Raw genomic sequence first — 19,200 nt, 5'->3', positions numbered from 1 at the left:
GTGATTGCTGGAAATATCGCTGAGCCAGTTAGTTGTATGGCTGGACATAATAAATAAATACGAATAAATACGAAGTAACTTTCAAATACGAAGTAAAATCATTCACTTGCTTCCCTGTTGACTCGATGAGGTACGAGTAAATGTCCGGGTAAGACACCTCTGGCCAATAGGGAGCGTTGTTACACAAATTTGATGCTGGGAGAATGAAAGAGACATGTTTTTATATTGACCAAATTAAATATGTTAATGTATCTTTCGCGCTCTATGGCAGGCAGGGTGGACAGATAATTACTCAACATGTTTAATCTGAGTGATTTCATAAGTTATTTACGCCTGCCGGCTGTGTGCGAAGGTTGCTTTGTTCCGCTGTTTTGAATGGAAGCCAATGGAACGTCTAGTCGGAATTCCCCCAAAAGTGGGCGTGAACCTGTTCAGAGACATTCTATGACGTTGCGCCGGTTGTCGTATGGCAAAAAAAGTCTAATAACGCAATATGAACAGCCAACAGCAGAGGCACTAATACAATCACTTATATGCTGCTACGTGTAAAAAAACAAGGAAGAAGAGTCGGCCTACTAGCCGTGATTGGTCCACGGATTCCCGGAATTCGCGAGCGTCTATGTTTGCGAGCCTGAGCGTCCACAGCCTGGTCATGATGAGGGACAGACCGAGTTAACTTCACATCAGCAAGAGCTAAGTGCCAGTAGTAGCAGGACACGTGACATTATAATGTAATATACACGATATAAAAATAAATAAAACTCTCGTGAAAATTAACGTAATGCGCAACTGCTGTTCGAGAGAGACGTAATGTGAGTGTGTGTACGTGTGGGAGAGAGAGAGAGAGAGGCGCGATTGAACAGTGGAAATGTAAAATCAATACATACTCCGTCATTTTGTTCATAGGGGACATCATTCAAACTGCAAAGTGTTTGCTTTTATTTGTGTGCAGTCACAATAAAACAAAACATTGTGCTTTTGTCAAACTGTAAACTCTTGTCAAACTGTTACCAATTGTCATCTAACCAAAATCACACACACCAAAGCAAAAAATATTTATCCAACCATGTTTAAAAACTGTGGGTGTCATCTTTTTGGACATTGATCGTATTGCATTGGTTTTCATTTCTTTCATTTACTTTTTTGTATATGAGAGGTTGTAGTGAGCTCACATTTTCTTCTAGAATGAAGACTAAGGTATTGAATTAAACGAGAAAATATCAGGCATGCATTGCTACCACTCTAAACATGCTAATATACAAAAAAAGGTGGCTAATTGACCAAATAGTAGTTTAACCAAAAAATCCTAGCTTGCACTTTCTGTCGGTCTTCCATCAGAGTGCAGTTTTTCATATTTGTGTTTAGTATTGTGGAATTGGCAAAGACCTAGTGGTTGTTTGTGAAGCTTTACAGACAAAATTAATAGGGCCTAGCAATTTTCATTATTTCACAGCCTTAATATACATCAAAGTTCAATATGACATTGACAAAATATTAAATAAACTTGTCTGATAGTCTGACAGTATTGTGTCATAGTATCAGGACATCCTTGTGTCTGTTGCGCATGGCTAGGGGCGAATTGCCGGATGATGGGCCTATTTGGGACAAAGTCCAGGGCTGTTTTTTAGCCCCAGTCCGTCACTGGATGAAGAGTTCCTACCTGTGCGCTGTTCACACTTCGCTTCTGTAAGAAAGATAATTTAAACGTGTTATATGTATATACAGTGTAAAATTGTAAATGTTTGTCATTCATTCAATCTTTGGGCTAATGTAAAATAATCAATACCTTTAAGAGTCTGTTCATGTTGCCCTGGATGACCTGTGGGTGGGACTGAAAACATTTTGTGTAAAGTTTTAGGCTTAACACATACTTACAATTTCATTTGATTTGCTTTATATTTGAATCAAAATAATGACTTGACCACATGTTATAAGACCATTAGACTTTAAATATTGAATATAAACACTGATTTTAATGAAACATCACTACTATGTCCTGACAAATAATAATGATTCATTTAAGGTTACTGATATTTTTAAATAATGTCCCTCATTTTAAGCATTTGCTATTAATGACAGAAAAAAATTATTCTGTCAGATGACCGCTAACATGAGTTAACAGAATGATTGTAAAGCAGCAAATATCAAAGATAACAAAGACTTACCCATTTTTCATTGCTCTTTGAGATGACCAATGTCTCAAAAGACCCTGATTGTACATAAATACATACAAACAGAGAGAATAACACAACAGTCCAACTTGCAGACATGGTGCAACTGCATCAACTGCATTCAGCAATGACTTCAAACACTGAACCCCAATCACTTTATGTTTGCTTGTTCCAGAGCAAATACTAACACAGACAACCTGTGTGGGCGAGTATCTGTGTATTAGGTTTGGTTTAGTACATTTCTTTTTTTGATTTAATATATAATGTATAACATGCCTGGGTAATCTTAAATTATTTATATTATTTATTATATATTATGAGCAAATATTGGTAACATACCAATACCAGTTTTTCTGATGTGTTTGCTTCAGCAATATTTGATTGTGTAGATGTTACACTTAAAGTAATCATTTACTAATAGTTTAGTTTACTGTTGACAGATGGTAACCTTTGAAAAATTTGAAGATGTCAATAGAAATTGGCATTACATTTACAAAAAAAAACTCACCCCTTTACTTTTCAATATTTTGTTGTTGTTTAAATTCTATTTTATCAATAATCTACACTCATGTCAAATCAATTACAATTACACTCCATTCAAAGTGTAGAAACATCTCAGCAACGATCAAGAGAAATGAGAGGCATCTGAGGTCAAGTGTTGTTGCAAATGATCTGAATACTTAAATGTGACAAAAATCTGTTTTTACTTTGTCATTATGGGATACTGAGTGTAGATAATTAATAAATACAGTAACACTTTATTTTAAGGTGTCCTTAATACAGAGTAATTACCTCATTAAGTACTTAGTAGTAGACGGTGTAATTACATGCAACTAAATGTACTTAATATGTAACTAAGTTATGGAACAGCATGTACTTACAGATTGTAATTATGCACATGTAATAAGCTGCAACTGTTACACATATGTAACAGGTCGAGTCTGTTACAAAGCTAACTCGTGGTATAATAAAAGGTCTTGTTACATATGTGTTACAATGTAATCATATTGAAAGTACTTTACTATGTAACAACAAGTAACTACATATGTTACTAGTTACATAGTTCACAGTTTAATAACATGAATTAGCTTCTTAATTACATTTAAATTACATAATATTACACAGGGATAAGCTACGTAAAATAAAGTGTATCTAGAGTGTAGCAGAGCGACGCAATCTCATTCATTTCAATGGAAACCGGGTGACTTCTAGCGGCACGAGTGAAAGTGACTGTTGCCGACCGTATGGGGGTGTCCAGCGACGCGAGAAAGTTAAGAAAAGTTTAACTTTATGCAAATGTCGAGCGAATTTCGGGAGCGACTACCAATAAGAATGAAGCAGTGGAGTTCACGTCATCCTTCTCTCGCCAGTTACTGGCATGGATGGTACTCATTTGTTTATGACAAGCAGATTTAGAAACGCCTCATTGAAAGAGACGGGCGACACACAGCGATAACATCGCTGGCTGTCTGAATGTGGCTTTAGCTAACGTTACTGTTAGCCTGTTATATCGACAAATAATGCGCAATTGTTTTGTTAAATATATTGATGTTTGTATATGTGGTACTAGTTAAATAAAAGATATGGAAACGGAAGACACCCCATTTAAATTTTGAGTGTTTATATATAAATTATTTTTCAGAAGAATAAGAACATGATAAAAAGGTAAATTGCCTGAACTGAATTTCTTAAAGTACTTCAGGGACACCCTTATCATTGTAAAAGAGTTCTGCAGTAGCAATATATTTGTATGTGTGTAAATAGGCGGTCTACATCAAACAGAAAGCTAGGGGGAGCTCTCACATAGGTCTGCTTAGTAGTAGTAGCGCTAATTGATGCAGAGAGCAGATAACAGTGATTTGAGATGCTCCGGAGAAATTAATCTTGTTTAATATTCTTTGCAGGTAAGATTAATTTGAGTATAACAAGTTAAAGGTGTCTTTGAATGGTTGTCATTACTGTTTTACATTTTGAGTGAGTTTTGAACAACAAAACTGTATTTAAAATACTCGTGAATGTAACACGAACTGAAGTAACTTTCTTGAAAGATTGCTATTTCACACAGAGAAAAAAATGCAATTATGTTGTTACTTGAATTTTGATGGTAAACAACTATTTGAGAGTAATGTGAGTTCAGTAATGCACACCGAGTTCGCGGGTGTCCGCCTGATAGTGTTAATAATTGAAATGTAAATGAGATCATATGTTTGCGTATGAAACACAGGGCTCTCAAGTCTCACGCATTCACCGTGAGACTCACGCATTTCAGTAAGTTCACACGCTCACACGCCACACCTTGTATTTCTCACGCTGAAAAAATAAGAAAACTTTTCCCACTCTATACAATTAATGAACGAGGCACAGGAGAGAAGTTCTCTGCCGAGTTCATATCTGTCGAGCCGCGGACACGGTCACACTAGACATCCTGATATAATTGTCACCTACCAGCCAATCAGAAATCAGAATTTGTTGTTTCTGGGTAAATTTCGTGATCCTGCTGCAAGCACATTCGTAACTAGGAAACATAGATTCTCACGTCACACAGACGAAGTGGCAGTTGGAAGAGAAGAATCCGATGAAAGCGGTAGGTAACGCATTCTTTTTTATAGCAATTTGATTTTACGATTCTTGGATGACATCACAAAAATGTGATCAAAGATAATAAAAACTGTTGTTGGGAAATATAGCCGAGGTAAATTATTATTGATTAAAAAAATCGAACTGCTTTGCAATCAGAATTAGCTTTAACTTTAGGAAAGTACTAAACACTAGAGGCTACCTGAAACAATCCCAGGTGAAAAATATTATAGGAAATACTATAGTGTTTTTGAACCATACTAATAGTAATAGTAAATTTTAGTATATTATAGTATTTACAACACTTTGTTAATGATTGCTACAGCATACTCTGTATCAACTATAGTAGTGAACTGATAAACTGTAATAAATACTCTAACGTTAGTATTCTTTAGTTTATACTACAGTAATCTGTAGTGTATATTCTAGTATATTATACCCTATAGTTGTAGACAATGTAGTACAGTATTGGATAAAGTAATACGTTTATATTACTATAGTTGTTATGTTATCACAGCAACTATAGAATTACCACAACAAATTAATTCAAGTACATTACTATGGTATGGGTCAAAAACACTATAGTATTTACTATAAATTACTATAGTATTTTTTTCACCTGGGAATGGAAAGGACAAGATATTTCATTTTCATTTATTTCATTATTTTCAAATTATACTTTATTCATACTCTTTTTAGCTATTCAGCTATACTCTGGCTTTTATTTTAGTAATGTTTATATCCTGCCAATGTATACATTAATCATTGCATTTATCTGTTTAAAAGATGTCACACAAACACACCTTGTATTGTAAGTATGCTCAGGGCAAGTTCTGCAATGTTGCTGTTCAGTTGGCTCATTTGGGGCAATTTTTTATATATTTGTATTTTTGAAATAAAACAATGTATTTAATTTCTATGACTTTGTCTTTAATTAGATTTCCCAACTGTTATAATTTCTATTTGTGCTAATCAATTATAAACAATATATTAAATTTAACTGCTACCAAAAACCTGAGAGAATTGGTTGGGGCCGAGGGGTCGCTGCTGCAAATATTTAAGTGGCTCCTCCCCTAACAGATGAAATCTCACTCCAAACTTTTGATAAAACTTGAGAGCCCTGTGAAACAAGAGTAAAGAAATATGACATAAAATAACTCATATGATGTTGAGGTTGTTTTGAGCATATAATTAGTGCTTAAATATTATGGTTTCTAAAAGAATGTTTAAGAGACAAAAGATAATCTAATGTGAAATGATAATCTAATGTGAATACTGTGAGTCTAAAGAAATGTTAATGTTACTTTTTGGGGTAATTGAGTATGTTCATACTGTATGCCTACTTTGGGAAGTTATTTTCATGAAGAGTTCTTAATATAGGCCTATATGAGGACATTCTAGTCAAGCTCAAGTAAAATATACTTTCTGCTCAGTTGCCATTGTTCTCTTTAGCCAGTAAACTATAGATCTAAAACATTATGGGCCCTATTTTAACGATCTGAAACGCAAGTGCGAAGCGCAATGCGCAAGTGACTTTGTGGGCGGTTCTTGGGCGCTGTTGCTATTTTCCCGGCGGGAGAAATAACTCTTGCGCCAGGCGCAAATCAATAAGGGGTTGGTCTGAAGTAGATTCATTATTCATAGGTGTGGTTTGGGCGTAACATCAAATAAACCAATCATAACGCTATCCAACATTCCCTTTAAACGCAAGGGCGCAAGTTTCATGGCGGGTTGCTATTATTATGACGGATTTACCAGGCGCACGCCAAGAGCGGTTCACAGCCGAGGAGACCCGCGTTCTTGTAAGAGCAGTCAAAGACAGAGAAGTTGTTTTGTATGGGGATGGGAGAAACCCGCCCAAATCAGCGTCGATTAAACAGACGTGAGAGGAAATAGCCACAATTCATCAGCTGGCATCCCCATCGTTGCGCCAAGCGCTAAAATGATGTCAGGAGATGGGGGAATCCCAAGCTTGCCAGCATAAATCGGGCACGCCGTGTAATGCTGGGTACACACCAGAAGATTTTTTACATCTTATAAGATTTTCAAAATGTGAAAGACCACAAACATGAGGATAAAAAATCCTGGATTTAACTGTTTTGCTCCTATGTGTGGTGTGCCATGATGTGTCAAAGACAGCACACCACACACAACCAGATTTTCAACCAGAGTCTCTGCTGTGAACACAGGAAATCTCGCAAAGTCTCGCAAGACTTCAGAATAAGTATGGCGGACAATATGCAGGAAGACATTTCAATTATAGTGTTTGGAATGATTTTAACAGAACAGTCAAGGAAAAAAAAGAAAAGGGTTTGGGTGAAGTCGTGGAGACAGCGGGAACATGGGCTGTACAAGTTACAAAGTGAGCTAGAGGTAAGCAATGGACAAAAAAATCCGCAGCTATGTTTTTTGCTAATTGTTGTTCTCAGGTCTCTTTTGGAGAAGAGGTCTTATTGTCTTTGAAATTGCCTTCATAAATTGCCTTCATTTAAATAAGGGATTTTATACTCTGAGTTTCTTACAGTTCATGACTCTTTGATGTTATTACAGAATGTTTGAAGATATGTTTACTCTCATACAAATATACTTCAGTATTCTTCACATATCACAGTAATATCAGGACATAATTAGAATGCTTTCAGTAGTATTCTCCAAATATGTTATTCATTTTAAGGAGGACACATACAATGAGGGTACTTGTCTGTAATTCTTTTGAGTTCATTGGTGTAATTATTTTGACAGGTAGATGACAGAGCGGGTTTCAGGGGCCTTCTTCGAATGAATGCAGAGGACTTTGAATTTATTCTCAATAAAGTGGCCCCACTTATAACCAGACAACACACCAAATGGAGATTGGCCATTACTGCTAAGGAGAGATTGGCAGTAACACTGAGATTTTTGGCAACAGGTCCGATATTCATATTGAACCACATTTACTTCTACTTATTTAAGGTAGTTGTTCCTGTTTTTCCTATAGGAGAATCATTTGCATCCTTAAGTTACCAGTTCAGGGTTGGAGAGTCCACAATTTCGAAGATTGTGAGTGAGACATGTGAAGCCCTGCACCCAGAGCCGGATTAAATAAATGGACTACACTAGGCAGGCTGCATTTTTTTGGGCCCCCCCATCGAGGTTATTTATGAATTGAAATCTGAAACTTACCAAAGTTACTAATAAAAGTGAATTCACATTTTACATAGCCTAGTCTTACAAATTGGTTGTTTGTATACCAAATTAAGTCATGTGTTGTATATTAACCAGTCTATCAGACAATTTTTTGCTAAATTTATTATTTATACGTCATTACACGGCTCTATTAAATGCTATTAAATTATCCTCACCTTATCCATTGGGAGTGTCGTTGTTAAGGCAGTAGTACCAGTAAATAACCAATAGGTGTCAGTAATCTGCGGGAGAGCTTCGCTGCATATTTCTCTTCAAGATTGAGAATCGCAACGAAATCCTCGTCGAGCAACACGTCCACTGAGGTAAATGTCCTTAAAACACTGGTTATTTATGTTTCAGTTATATGAATTATATAACAGTTTTTATATTATGTATAACAGTTTTATCTCGAAGTAATTGTAGTGCTAAAGTCTAATGTATCGTTTCTGAGGCTGCTAGATTTTTCTTTACGCTTTTCACGTTTGTGAAGTGAATTTAAAGCACATATTGCTTGCATTTGACTTAGTTAGCCACTATCCAGTGGTTTTGTTATCATGTTTGGTATCTAACGTAGGGTGGCCATTCGTGCCAGTTCCGCCGGACACGTCCCGAACATGTTTTCGGTTCGTTCTCCGGAAGTCACGTTGGTCGACCGCATACGTCATCAAGGTTTAATATTTCGGGTTTAATTTCAGTAACCGTTACATTTCAAGGTAAGAATGAAAGTACAATAATTGTATGTCTTAAAATAAATACATCTTAATTTTCTAATGTATTTTAACTGAAATGTGAGAACCTCGATGATATATGCTGTCGAGCAACGCGACTTCTGGAGAACGAACCCGAAAACATGTTCAGGACGTGTCCGGCGGAACTGGCACGAATGGCCACCCTAATCTAACGTGATTTTTGTGGGGCTTAAAGAAAAAAAATCTTGACCCCGCTAGTTCTGCCATTGCAGTCATGAATTATTATGCAAGGAACTGTTTTTTTTTTGCCTCGTTACTATACGCAAACATGCCTTATATAACGTAGGGAAATGATCGTTTGTCCTTTATTTATTTTTTTTTTTTGCAGCAACCATGTCTGTGTCCTTAAAGAAACTCTGTCAGGTACAGAGTGGAACGATGAACTTGAAAATCAACCATTCTGATAACTGGCGTCCCCATCCGAGTCACCACCTCAGACAACAACAGTCATAAACTCACAAACACAAATACACTCAGTAATGCGCTTAATAAAGAAAGACTTAACTATGATTTTATCTGTGTTAACCTATGATATCAGTTATTGATGTATTTTAAATATTTACGTATTACTAGGCTTATCATACATGCATTGAAGTTTTAAAATGTATCTAATATAATACTGTAATTAAATTGAATGTTTTGGATACCACCATTAAATTATTTTGTGAATGTTAAACACAAGTAAATGTTTTATTTATTGGAGATAAAATGGCTGTTTAATTAATATAATACTTCTGTTTGTTAGGCACTAACAAGTGAAAATAGTTAGGTTTAAGTACATTTATTAAAACTCGATAGCTGTAATGCTTCTGTGCAGAAGGAAGCCCGTGAGCCACGAAGGTAAGTTTGCGAGCAGATTAATTTCCACTTATTAGACAGCTGTCCGCTCATCGTGTTTTGTATTGCATCACTTATATCGTAAACCTTTAAAATCGAGTTTAGTAAGATGTATACTACAGTCAGCTTTGGTTAACTATTGAAGCATCGTCTTTAAGGCTCAATGTGACCGCAGTATTTGTTGAACACTGCTGGCAGCAGCGACGTCTGTGTCCGTACCATTTTATCAATGAGAGCATAAGTTCGTATCTCTCTGCTCCCGAGTCATAAAGCTCGTCTTTAATTGAAATAATGTTTAATAACTTAAAAAATACGGCGTTTTTTTAATTTCCTGAAAAATAATGGTTTTGGAGATACGGGGATCCCGCCCGACAGCGGCGAAATTGTAGATGGGACATTTGTAAAAAAAAAAAAAATTCCCCCTCTGTCTGGGCCCCATCCCGCCAATCGGGCCCTAGGCACGTGCCTAGTTTGCCTTTGGGTTAATCCGGCTCTGCCTGCACCACACTCTTGCCAATGAATATGTAAAGGTAAGCTTATGTAATGTTTAAAAGTAGGTACAACACCAATAAAACTACAGTAAAACAAAACAGTTCTTAATATTTAAAGGGGTAGTTCACCCAAAAATCAAAATTCTTTCATCATTTACTTACCACTATGTTGTTCCAAACCTGTATGATTTTCTTTCTTCTGCTCAACACTTAAGTAAATAGCACTTTCATCCTATTGTGGAAGTCAGTGGATATTGTCCTGTGTCATCAGCAGCAGAAAGAAAGTCGTGCAGGTTTGGAACAACATAAAAGCGAGAAAATAATTACAGAATTTTAATTTGTGGGTGAACTATCCCTTTAAGGGAGTGCTGATGTATTGACCATGAAATGCTGAGTTTCCAACACAATTAATTGAATGGAATTGACTGTTGAATATATGAGCCTGTTGAGTCTTTTTTCTACCTAAATAAGTAATATTTACTTTCTCTATTATTCATTACCTTTGGGGATGCATTGTTCTGGAATCTGAAAACTGATGATTTTCATTGTTATTGCACAATTATTGCAGACTCCCAGTACAGAAGAGGAGTGGCTGGAAATTGCAGAAGACTTCCATAGAAAGTGGCAGTTTCCCCACTGCATTGGTGCAATTGATGGGAAACACATAAACATTCAGCCACCAGCACATAGTGGAAGCACCTTCCACAATTACAAAGGACAATTCTCTGTGCTCATGATGGCAGTTGTTGACGCCAACTACCAGTTTCGGTATGTCAGTGTAGGAGCAAAGGCAAGAGCATCAGATGCTGGAGTTTTCTTAGAGTCAGACTTCAAGCAAGCTCTTGACAGGGGCCTCCTTAATATTCCTAAAGCCAAACATCTACCAGGCTCTAATGTAGAAGTACCCTTTATGTTGCTTGGAGATGATATCCTTTGCGCACTGACCTCATGAAGCCATACCCCTTTCGCCAGTTGGATCATGAGCAGAGAGTGTTTAACTACAGACTCTCTCGAGGACGCAGAGTGGTGGAAAATGGGTTTGGTATACTTGCCAACAGATGGAGAGTGTTCCGCAGCACAATTATGCTCAACCCAGACAAGGTGCAGAAGATTGTGTTATGTTGTGTGTGTCTCCACAACTATTTGTGTGAAGTTCGGTCTGACTCCTACACACCCCCAGCCCTAGTTGACACAGAAGATGCAGACCACAGACTCATAGAGGGTACCTGGAGAAAGGATGGTCTGGGAGCCATGCTCCCACTTCAACCAGGAAGACCTGCTAATAGCTCCATGGCTGCCAAACAGTTTAGAGATCAATTGAAGAGGTACTTTGTTACACCTGCAGGCCAGGTTCCCTGGCAGGAAAACTACATTTAGAAGTTGAACAGTTACACAAACTGAAGGAGCCTAGTACAGCCTACTTGTTCTTTTGTCTTTACATAGTTTATTGTGCTGTGTAATTCTACTTTAATTCAAGTGTTATACACTTTGTTGAGTACATTGTAACAACATACAAAAAACATTTCTAGGAGCTAGGTTGCCGATTTGTCAGGATGCTTTATGATTCATTCTGATCCCTTCAAAGACTGTATTGTCATTTGACAGCAAATGGTAATTTTTCTGTAAAAATGTTTATGTTCCTGAATTACTTCACTCTAGTTTTTTGTGACCTACGGAATAAATTGACACGCAACTGCCTCAACTTTGTAAAAATATGTTTATATAAAAAGACAAATAATAAAAATTACTTCCAATGCTTTGCTTCCAGTGCTTTGTATAAATGTAAACATTTAAAAATTGCCTTCAGATTGTCTTCTGAAAATGACATGTATAGAAAAACCAAACACTTTTCAATATTGAAATAAAAACAAGTTTACACTTAAACTGGAAACTTCAAAATAAATAAATACAAAAGCACAAATACAAGGTTTACACTGGTATACAACATAACTGACCAGTCACAGGTGCATCAAAAACAGACTTTCTAGTGTTTTGGAGTATTTTTCTCAGCCACAACAGGGCTTATTTTAAACCTAAATATGAACATCCATCAGAACAAGAACAAGCCATCAGAACACAGACTGGCTGATAATGTAAATATGTGCTATGCGCAGTCTACTGTGCGCAATCATGACCATTGTTTTCTGGACAAAAGTTACTCTTGATCATTATGTTGTGGAGGCTGATACTGATGCTGAAACACTTGTGTAGATGTGTAAGTTTGACATGGTGGAGACATGTGGTGATGTGCTTGTGTAGGTGTGTATGCAAGTAAAGGGGACGGCTGTGAGGGGGCCATCTGTACTGTCGGGGGTGGAGGACATACAAGTGGCATCTGGTATTGGGTAGATGGCAATAAATCAGAGGGATCACACTCCTGAGCCTCATATAAAGCATTCATAATTTTTCTCTTAACTCTACTCTTTATCAGAGTATTTTTAATCAACCTCAACTCCTCTGTCACTTGGGCCCGAAAAGTGCTGTCACTATCAGCAGCTGACCTGCTTCTACCCATCTGAAAAGCATTAGACATTTCCTGCAAAACTTTGAGTTTCTCCAATTCAATGGAGTCAGCAGATTGGCTTTTCTTTCGCTTTTGGGAAAGGTTGGGTGGTGTAGGACAAGACAGTTCATTATCAGTCTCCAAAGTAGATGGCTGACACACAGTTGCTGACAGGTCCGCAGACATGTCCTCAGACATCTGAGATGTTTATCATCTAGATCACTGGTGGGGTCATTCACTGCAGTCAGGGCATGTTTAATTGACTGATGAAGCTGTGAAAAGCACATAAGATGATTCACTATATAAGTGAGTATAGCCTATGACATAAATGGATTGAAAAATAAATCTATTCAACTATACTAATTGCAGGAAACAAGAAAGCTACAGTAAAATCACTTACACTGCTTTCAGAAGCACGTTGGATGACATGTTTCCTCAAAAACATCAATGACTGCAGCAGCCACTTTTGTTTGTTTGTGAGTGGCTTTTCCCCACTCCCACTGGGTTTGGCTTTAAGAAGCTTGGAGTACTGTGTTCTTAAAGTTGTGGCCCTTGTCTTTACTTCTTCCACTGCAATTATTCACCAACAAGTTTAGTGAACTTCTCAGATAAAGGTTGTTGTACCAAGAGGTCTTCTATCTACAGTATTTATTTGCTTATACAGTACAAATGTTAAATATGCCTATAATAAAAAAAAAGGTTAATTTCTCGTCTATCTCTCTCTTTCTCACACACACACACGCGAGCTCGCACGCACACACGCACACAATGTACTCTGCTGCTACCTGGTATGTCCATTGCAGAAGCTATTTCTGACCAACTCTTCTCCTTGTCAAGTCTATTATGGTACGTTTTACATGACACGTTGTATAAACATTCGTGCTGTTGCCATAAATCCACAAGATTATCCTCCATCTCTGCTGTCCACATCAACTTTACTTTGTGCTGCGCCATGACTTCTTCCGTCTTTCATCATCTCGCTTTCTGATTGGATATGGTTTCGTTTCACGTGATAATGTCAAGAGCGTGTTCGCGTTTGTCCTCGGGATTCCCCACACACATCAGGATTTGTGATCGTAAATATTCAACATGTTTGATTCGCGATCGGTGCGGCTCCAACGTTCTTCCGAGCAGGTTCGGACACTCTTAACACACCTCACATGAAGGGACAATCTGATAAGATAATCTGTGAAACCTTCGCGATACTCGGGACATAGCTAGGATTGTCGGAAGGGGGGAAATTGGCCCAAAATCAGCCCGATTATCTTTTGGTGTGTACCCGGCTTAACGGGAGGTGGATCTGCCTCTTCACATGACCTGACGCCAACAGAGGACATCGCTGCGTCCACCCTCACCGCTGAAAGGGTTTGGGGGCTTTGAAATCCTTGTGGGATTTAATGGAAAAAGTCACATACTGTTCATAACAAAATATATACAATTTATTACATCTCAGTGGACATGACTGATTATGTTTTTTTTTTTGCATTTTGACATTGTGACCCAGTCTTGAAAACTCAGATAAAGTTTTTTTTTGCGATTTATTGTTTTCTATATAAACTCCCACATAATGTACATTTTGTGAAAATGTAACATTCATATAATATTGACTGAGTAAGATTATGTCAAAGATTGAAACAAACTTTGATGGTCATAATCTCATTATTAGATTATGAAACTTTTGCCTGGATTTTATAGGCAGGGTCACAAAAATTACTTTCAAATTTAACAGTGTATTCAAATTTGCATTCACCTGGTAACTGTGAGCTTGTTTCCTTTCACAAACATGATGGCATCTTGTTTGTTAAGGTCCTTTCCTGGGAACAAGCCACTAACTTCAAAGTTCACACTGACCTGTGGGGTAAAATGAAAGACCAAAAAAAAATCAATATTTAAGTTCATGTCAGGTTACCTTAAAAGAGCTATTAACTAAATGTTTTGAGAATAATTTCTACCACATTTTTATCTGAACATACAACTGAATATTTATCTATTTTCATTTACTAAGCAGGCCGTGGACACTTTTAGAAAGGAGGTGGCTGTCCAGGGTCCAAGTTAGTCCTGGTGATACGAATGATTCTTCAGAACTTTGATCTTTCATTACTTGCAGATTTTGAAAAATCTCATTGATCTCAGAAATAAAGATACAAAAGCTTGTACAAAGAGTGCATTTTTAGTACCTCAAAGTTACACATTGGAACCAAATGTTTGCATATCTGTTTAAAGGGTACTGTCCCAGTGACATCATTTCTATAACTTCTTCTAAAGAGAATACAAGGACAGTTCAGAAAATAAACTTCTCCATAAATCTGTGAATGATATTTTAAGTTATCCAAACCCACATGGTGGATTTGTGTTAGGACCAGACTGAAATTTAGATAAATTCTCTCAAACAATCTCATATACAGTAATCAAAGGATTATTAGGAACACCATACTAATACTGTGTTTGACCCCCTTTCACCTTCAGAACTGCATTGATTCAACAAGGTGCTGAAAGCATTCTTTAGAAATGTTGGCCCATATTGATAAGATAGCATCTTGCAGTTGATGGAGATTTGTGGGATGCACATCCAGGGCACGAAGCTCCCGTTCCATCACATTCCAAAGATGCTCTATTGGGTAGAGATCTGGGGTGCGTTCCCCGATAACGTTGTCTCTTAGCGCGCTAGGAAGACTCTTAAGTTAAACCTTAACTACAGGTATACCTTTCCTACGTGTGTTCTCCGAACTATACCTTAGGATGTTGCTTAAGGTAAACCTTCTTAAGTTCGACCTTAGCGGGTGCTGTCCATGGTGGAGGTGCTGAATAGGTTGATATCGATTGCTCGACAATCAATTATTCACTTCATGTAATAGGTTTCGCTGCGTTATGAGATAGCTGTGTTCTTTATTAAATAAACATTTTAGAAATAGTTCAAGTTCAATTTATTAGGAATATCTGGTAAAAAATATTTCAAATTGCAAACAACTAAATTCAACCTTCTATGTTTTATATCAAACCTGTGCAAAACCCGCAACTTTATTTCCAAACGTATCATGTTTAAACTGCTCCAATTCATCCGCTATGCCTTGAAAGGATCATTTATATTAGGGGTTCCCAATAAGTGCGTTGCACAGGGGAATAAAGTGGGTTGTGCAAGTACTTGGCTGTGCATTACACTTAAAGTATATAAAAACAAACTGCTGTTGTTCATTAGTTCACGCGTTTATTTTGCTTGGACACTGTATGCACAAGCAGCGCGTTAACAATGCGGATAAACCTTAATGGACGCATTTCTGGAGCCTGTCTGTCTAAATATAACATATCAAATATTATATAATAACCTATAAATATATAGTATGATTGCTTTAGATTTTAGCTTTGATTAGTTTTAATGTGGAAATTTTGTTGACTTTAGACTATACAAGCAGTAATCAAGTGCACAGCTTATTTTGAATGTTTATAAAGAATATGGCATGCAGTTGCCTCAAAGTTATAAAACATTAAAAAAAACTTCGAATTAACATTAATAATCATAATTATTTTTTGTAATTTTACCCGATTTATTTCATTAACTTTTTAAATAGTTTCTTAATAGCATTTAATAGTTCGCAGTTGATGTCCCTTTGGAAAACATAATTAAAAATCTAACAACCATCAATGTAATGATGTCTAATTATGTGAATGTTTTATTTTTTAAATATAAAAATATTTGCCTAATTAAACACGGAGTGTATTGCATTTTTTTTTTTACAAATATTTAGTTATATAGACTGCAATGTAAGCTTTTATGAAAGTGATGGCCCCTAGTGGAGTCATGTGGGATAAGGTATAGCTAAGAGTGCTCCAGACCAACCTTCCGAACGAACGACTTACAGAAGTGATACGTAACTAAGAACGTTTCGGAAAACATGTATTAGCGATAAGGTACAGCTTAAGGTACAACTTAAGAACGACGTAGCGTTAAGGTAGTTTCGGAGAACGCAGCCCTGATGACTGTGGGGGTCATTTTAGTACAGTGAACTCATTGTCATGTTCAAGAAACCAATTTGAAATGATTCAAGCTTTTTGACATGGTGCATTATCCTGCTGGAAGTAGCCATCAGAGGATGAGTACATGGTGATCATAAAGGGATGGACATGGTCAGAAACAATGCTCAGGTAAGCCGTGGCATTTAAACGATGCCCAATTGACACTAAGGGGCCTAGAGTGTCACAAGAAAACATCCCCCACACCATTACACCACCACCACCAGCCTGCACAGTGGTAACAAGGCATGATGGATCCATGTTCTCATTCTGTTTATGCCAAATTCTGACTCTACCATTTAAATGTCTCAACAGAAATAAAGACTCATCAGACCAGGCAAAAATTGTCAGTCTTCAACTGTCCAATTTTGGTGAGCTTGTGCAAACTGTAGCCTCTTTTTCCCATTTGTAGTGGAGATGAGCGGTACCTGGTGGGGTCTTCTGCTGTTGTAGCCCATCTGCCTCAAGGTTGTGCGTGTTGTGGCTTCACAAATGCTTTGCTGCATACCTCGGTTGTAACGAGTGTTTTTTTTCAGTCAAAGTTGCTCTTCTTTCAGCTTGAATCAGTCGGCCCATTCTCCTCTGACCTCTAGCATCAACAAGACATTTTCACCCACAGGACTGCCGCATACTGGATGTTTTACCCCTTTCACACCATTCTTTGCAAACCCCAGAAATGGTTGTGTTGAAAATCCCAGTAACTGAGCAGATATGAAATACTCAGACCGGCCAGTCTGGCACCAACAACCATGCCATTCTCAGAATTGCTTAAATCACCTTTCTTTCCCATTCTGTCATTCAGTTTGGAGTTCAGGAGATTGTCTTGACCAGGACCACACCCCTAAATGCATTGAAGCAACTGCCATGTGATTGGTTGATTAGATAATTGCATTAATGAGAAATTGAACAGGTGTTCCTAATAATCCCTTAGGTGAGCTTGCCATGGTCATAATTATCTGTCTCTCCTTGTGGAAAAGAGATGTTCACAAAAAACAGCATACCTGTATGAGTTTGCGAATTAGAAATATTTGTAATGTCCCAGTTTCCAGGTTTAAACCTCTACGCACCATGACCTATAGAAACATAAAACAAATTAATCCTTCGGACCTTATGAGTCTTATAAATACATGCTCGACTACTGACTCCTTTTGTCCCCTCAGCCTCATCACTCATTACAATGACTGCTTATCTTCTTCTCTTGATGCTCTTGCTCCCACTCAAACTCGTTCTGTTTCCTTCAACTACTCGGCTCCGTGGTACACACCTGAGCTCCGCCAGTTAAAAAGATGTGGGAGACGACTTGTGCATTTACCACCGCCCTCTCAACATTCACCTTGGCCACTGAGAACCAGATTAATAAACTTGTCAGCAAATCAAAAACATCTACTTCCCAATTAAACCCTCTGCCTACCAGTCTTCTCAAAGCATGCCTGCCTTCCATTTCTCCATTACGCACTAAATTAGTTAATTCCTCCCTTTCCACTGGCATTGTACCACCCACTCTTAAGATTGCTGCTGTCACTCCGGCCCTTAAAAAGCCCAATGCTGATCCTGATGATTTGAACAACTACCGTCCCATCTCCAATCTTCCTTTTGTATCCAAGATTTTGGAGCGGGTCGTGGCACATCAACTACATCACCATCTTATCCACAAAGACATGTATGAAAGTTTCCAGTCTGGTTTCCATGCTAAACATAGCACGCATCTTCTTTTTAATAACTGATGGTCTTTAATTTTAAGATGAGTCTCTTGGAGATAAACAATGTGTGCCCCTAAGTGAAGCAGGTGATGTAACACCTTACTACGTTTGACTGGTTCATTTACGCCCTTACAGTTCCAACTAACAAACCTTAATTTGTTACCTGGTGGTTGACAATTTTTCTTAGATTGTGACATATTTAAAGTGGAAGTTTAACATCAAGTGTACAAATAATAGTAATGGAAACATCTTGCAAAACACAGTAAATGGCTGACGACGCAAGAAAAAAAAGAGAGAAAAAAAACCCCACAACAACAACAAAAAGACAGCATCTCCCCAAACGAGATACAGAGGTAACCCTTTCCTTTAACATTAACTTATACAAACACACTATGTCAACGTTGACGCTACTTAACAAAACTTGCGTCACGTTGCTTCGGAGAAGATAACAGTATTTGAAGTGTAAAGAAATATTTAGGCAAAACAGCATTTAGGAAATAGTATCAAGTACCATTCATAAACAAACAAAAAAAAGCAGCTCAATAGGACAGCCGTACATGAGCCATAATGTTTAATTAAGCCGTAACCCCCTAAGTACGCATATTGCAGTCACAAGCTCTCAAGAATGAGAGGGCGGTCCATCATAAATAAACATTGTGATGTCCGTCCGTGTTATTCCGGCCGATATTGACCCATTCGTAAACTATGTATCGTTACCTGAAGCCGTAGACTTCACGTTTTTGCGAACAAAGTCCAGTGCGTCAGATGGTTCCGTAAACTTGTGTGAAACTCCATCGGGTAGTGTGATCCTCAGCCCTGCAGTAAAGAGCAAGCCAAACTTGACTCCAGGACATGAATGGAGAATACGTTTAACATCTCTAAATGAGGCTCGCTTCTTAGCAACAGCTGTAGTGTAGTCAGCGAAAATATACAGCTTCTTTCCCTTGTAATTAAGAGGGGAGAGTTCCAGAGCCTTTTGAAGAATCTCAGTACGAATAT

The 19,200-nt window shown here is 37.6% G+C and overlaps 1 protein-coding gene across 2 annotated transcripts in view; it reads right to left on the bottom strand.

The window, feature by feature from the left end:
- The window catches only part of LOC129427622 (inter-alpha-trypsin inhibitor heavy chain H3-like), a 46,571-nt gene extending 44,245 nt beyond the window's left edge, over positions 1 to 2,326 (bottom strand). For both annotated transcript variants that reach the window (XR_012373163.1, XM_055184238.2), the window contains exons 1-3: positions 2,166 to 2,326; positions 1,787 to 1,831; positions 1,661 to 1,684 (exon numbers count right to left, since the gene is read on the bottom strand). Coding sequence is in view for 1 of the 2 variants with exons in the window: in XM_055184238.2 (XP_055040213.2) it covers positions 1,661 to 1,684; positions 1,787 to 1,831; positions 2,166 to 2,270 (174 nt within the window). In the remaining variant the exon portion in view is untranslated. The remainder of the gene's footprint in view (positions 1 to 1,660; positions 1,685 to 1,786; positions 1,832 to 2,165) is intronic.
- Between the last annotated feature and the right edge of the window lie 16,874 nt (positions 2,327 to 19,200).

Source organism: Misgurnus anguillicaudatus, chromosome 14, assembly GCF_027580225.2.
Source record: "Misgurnus anguillicaudatus chromosome 14, ASM2758022v2, whole genome shotgun sequence".
Taxonomy (NCBI): domain Eukaryota; kingdom Metazoa; phylum Chordata; class Actinopteri; order Cypriniformes; family Cobitidae; genus Misgurnus; species Misgurnus anguillicaudatus.
Note: the sequence above shows the minus strand (reverse complement) of the source record. Positions and strands in the feature narration are given on the sequence as shown.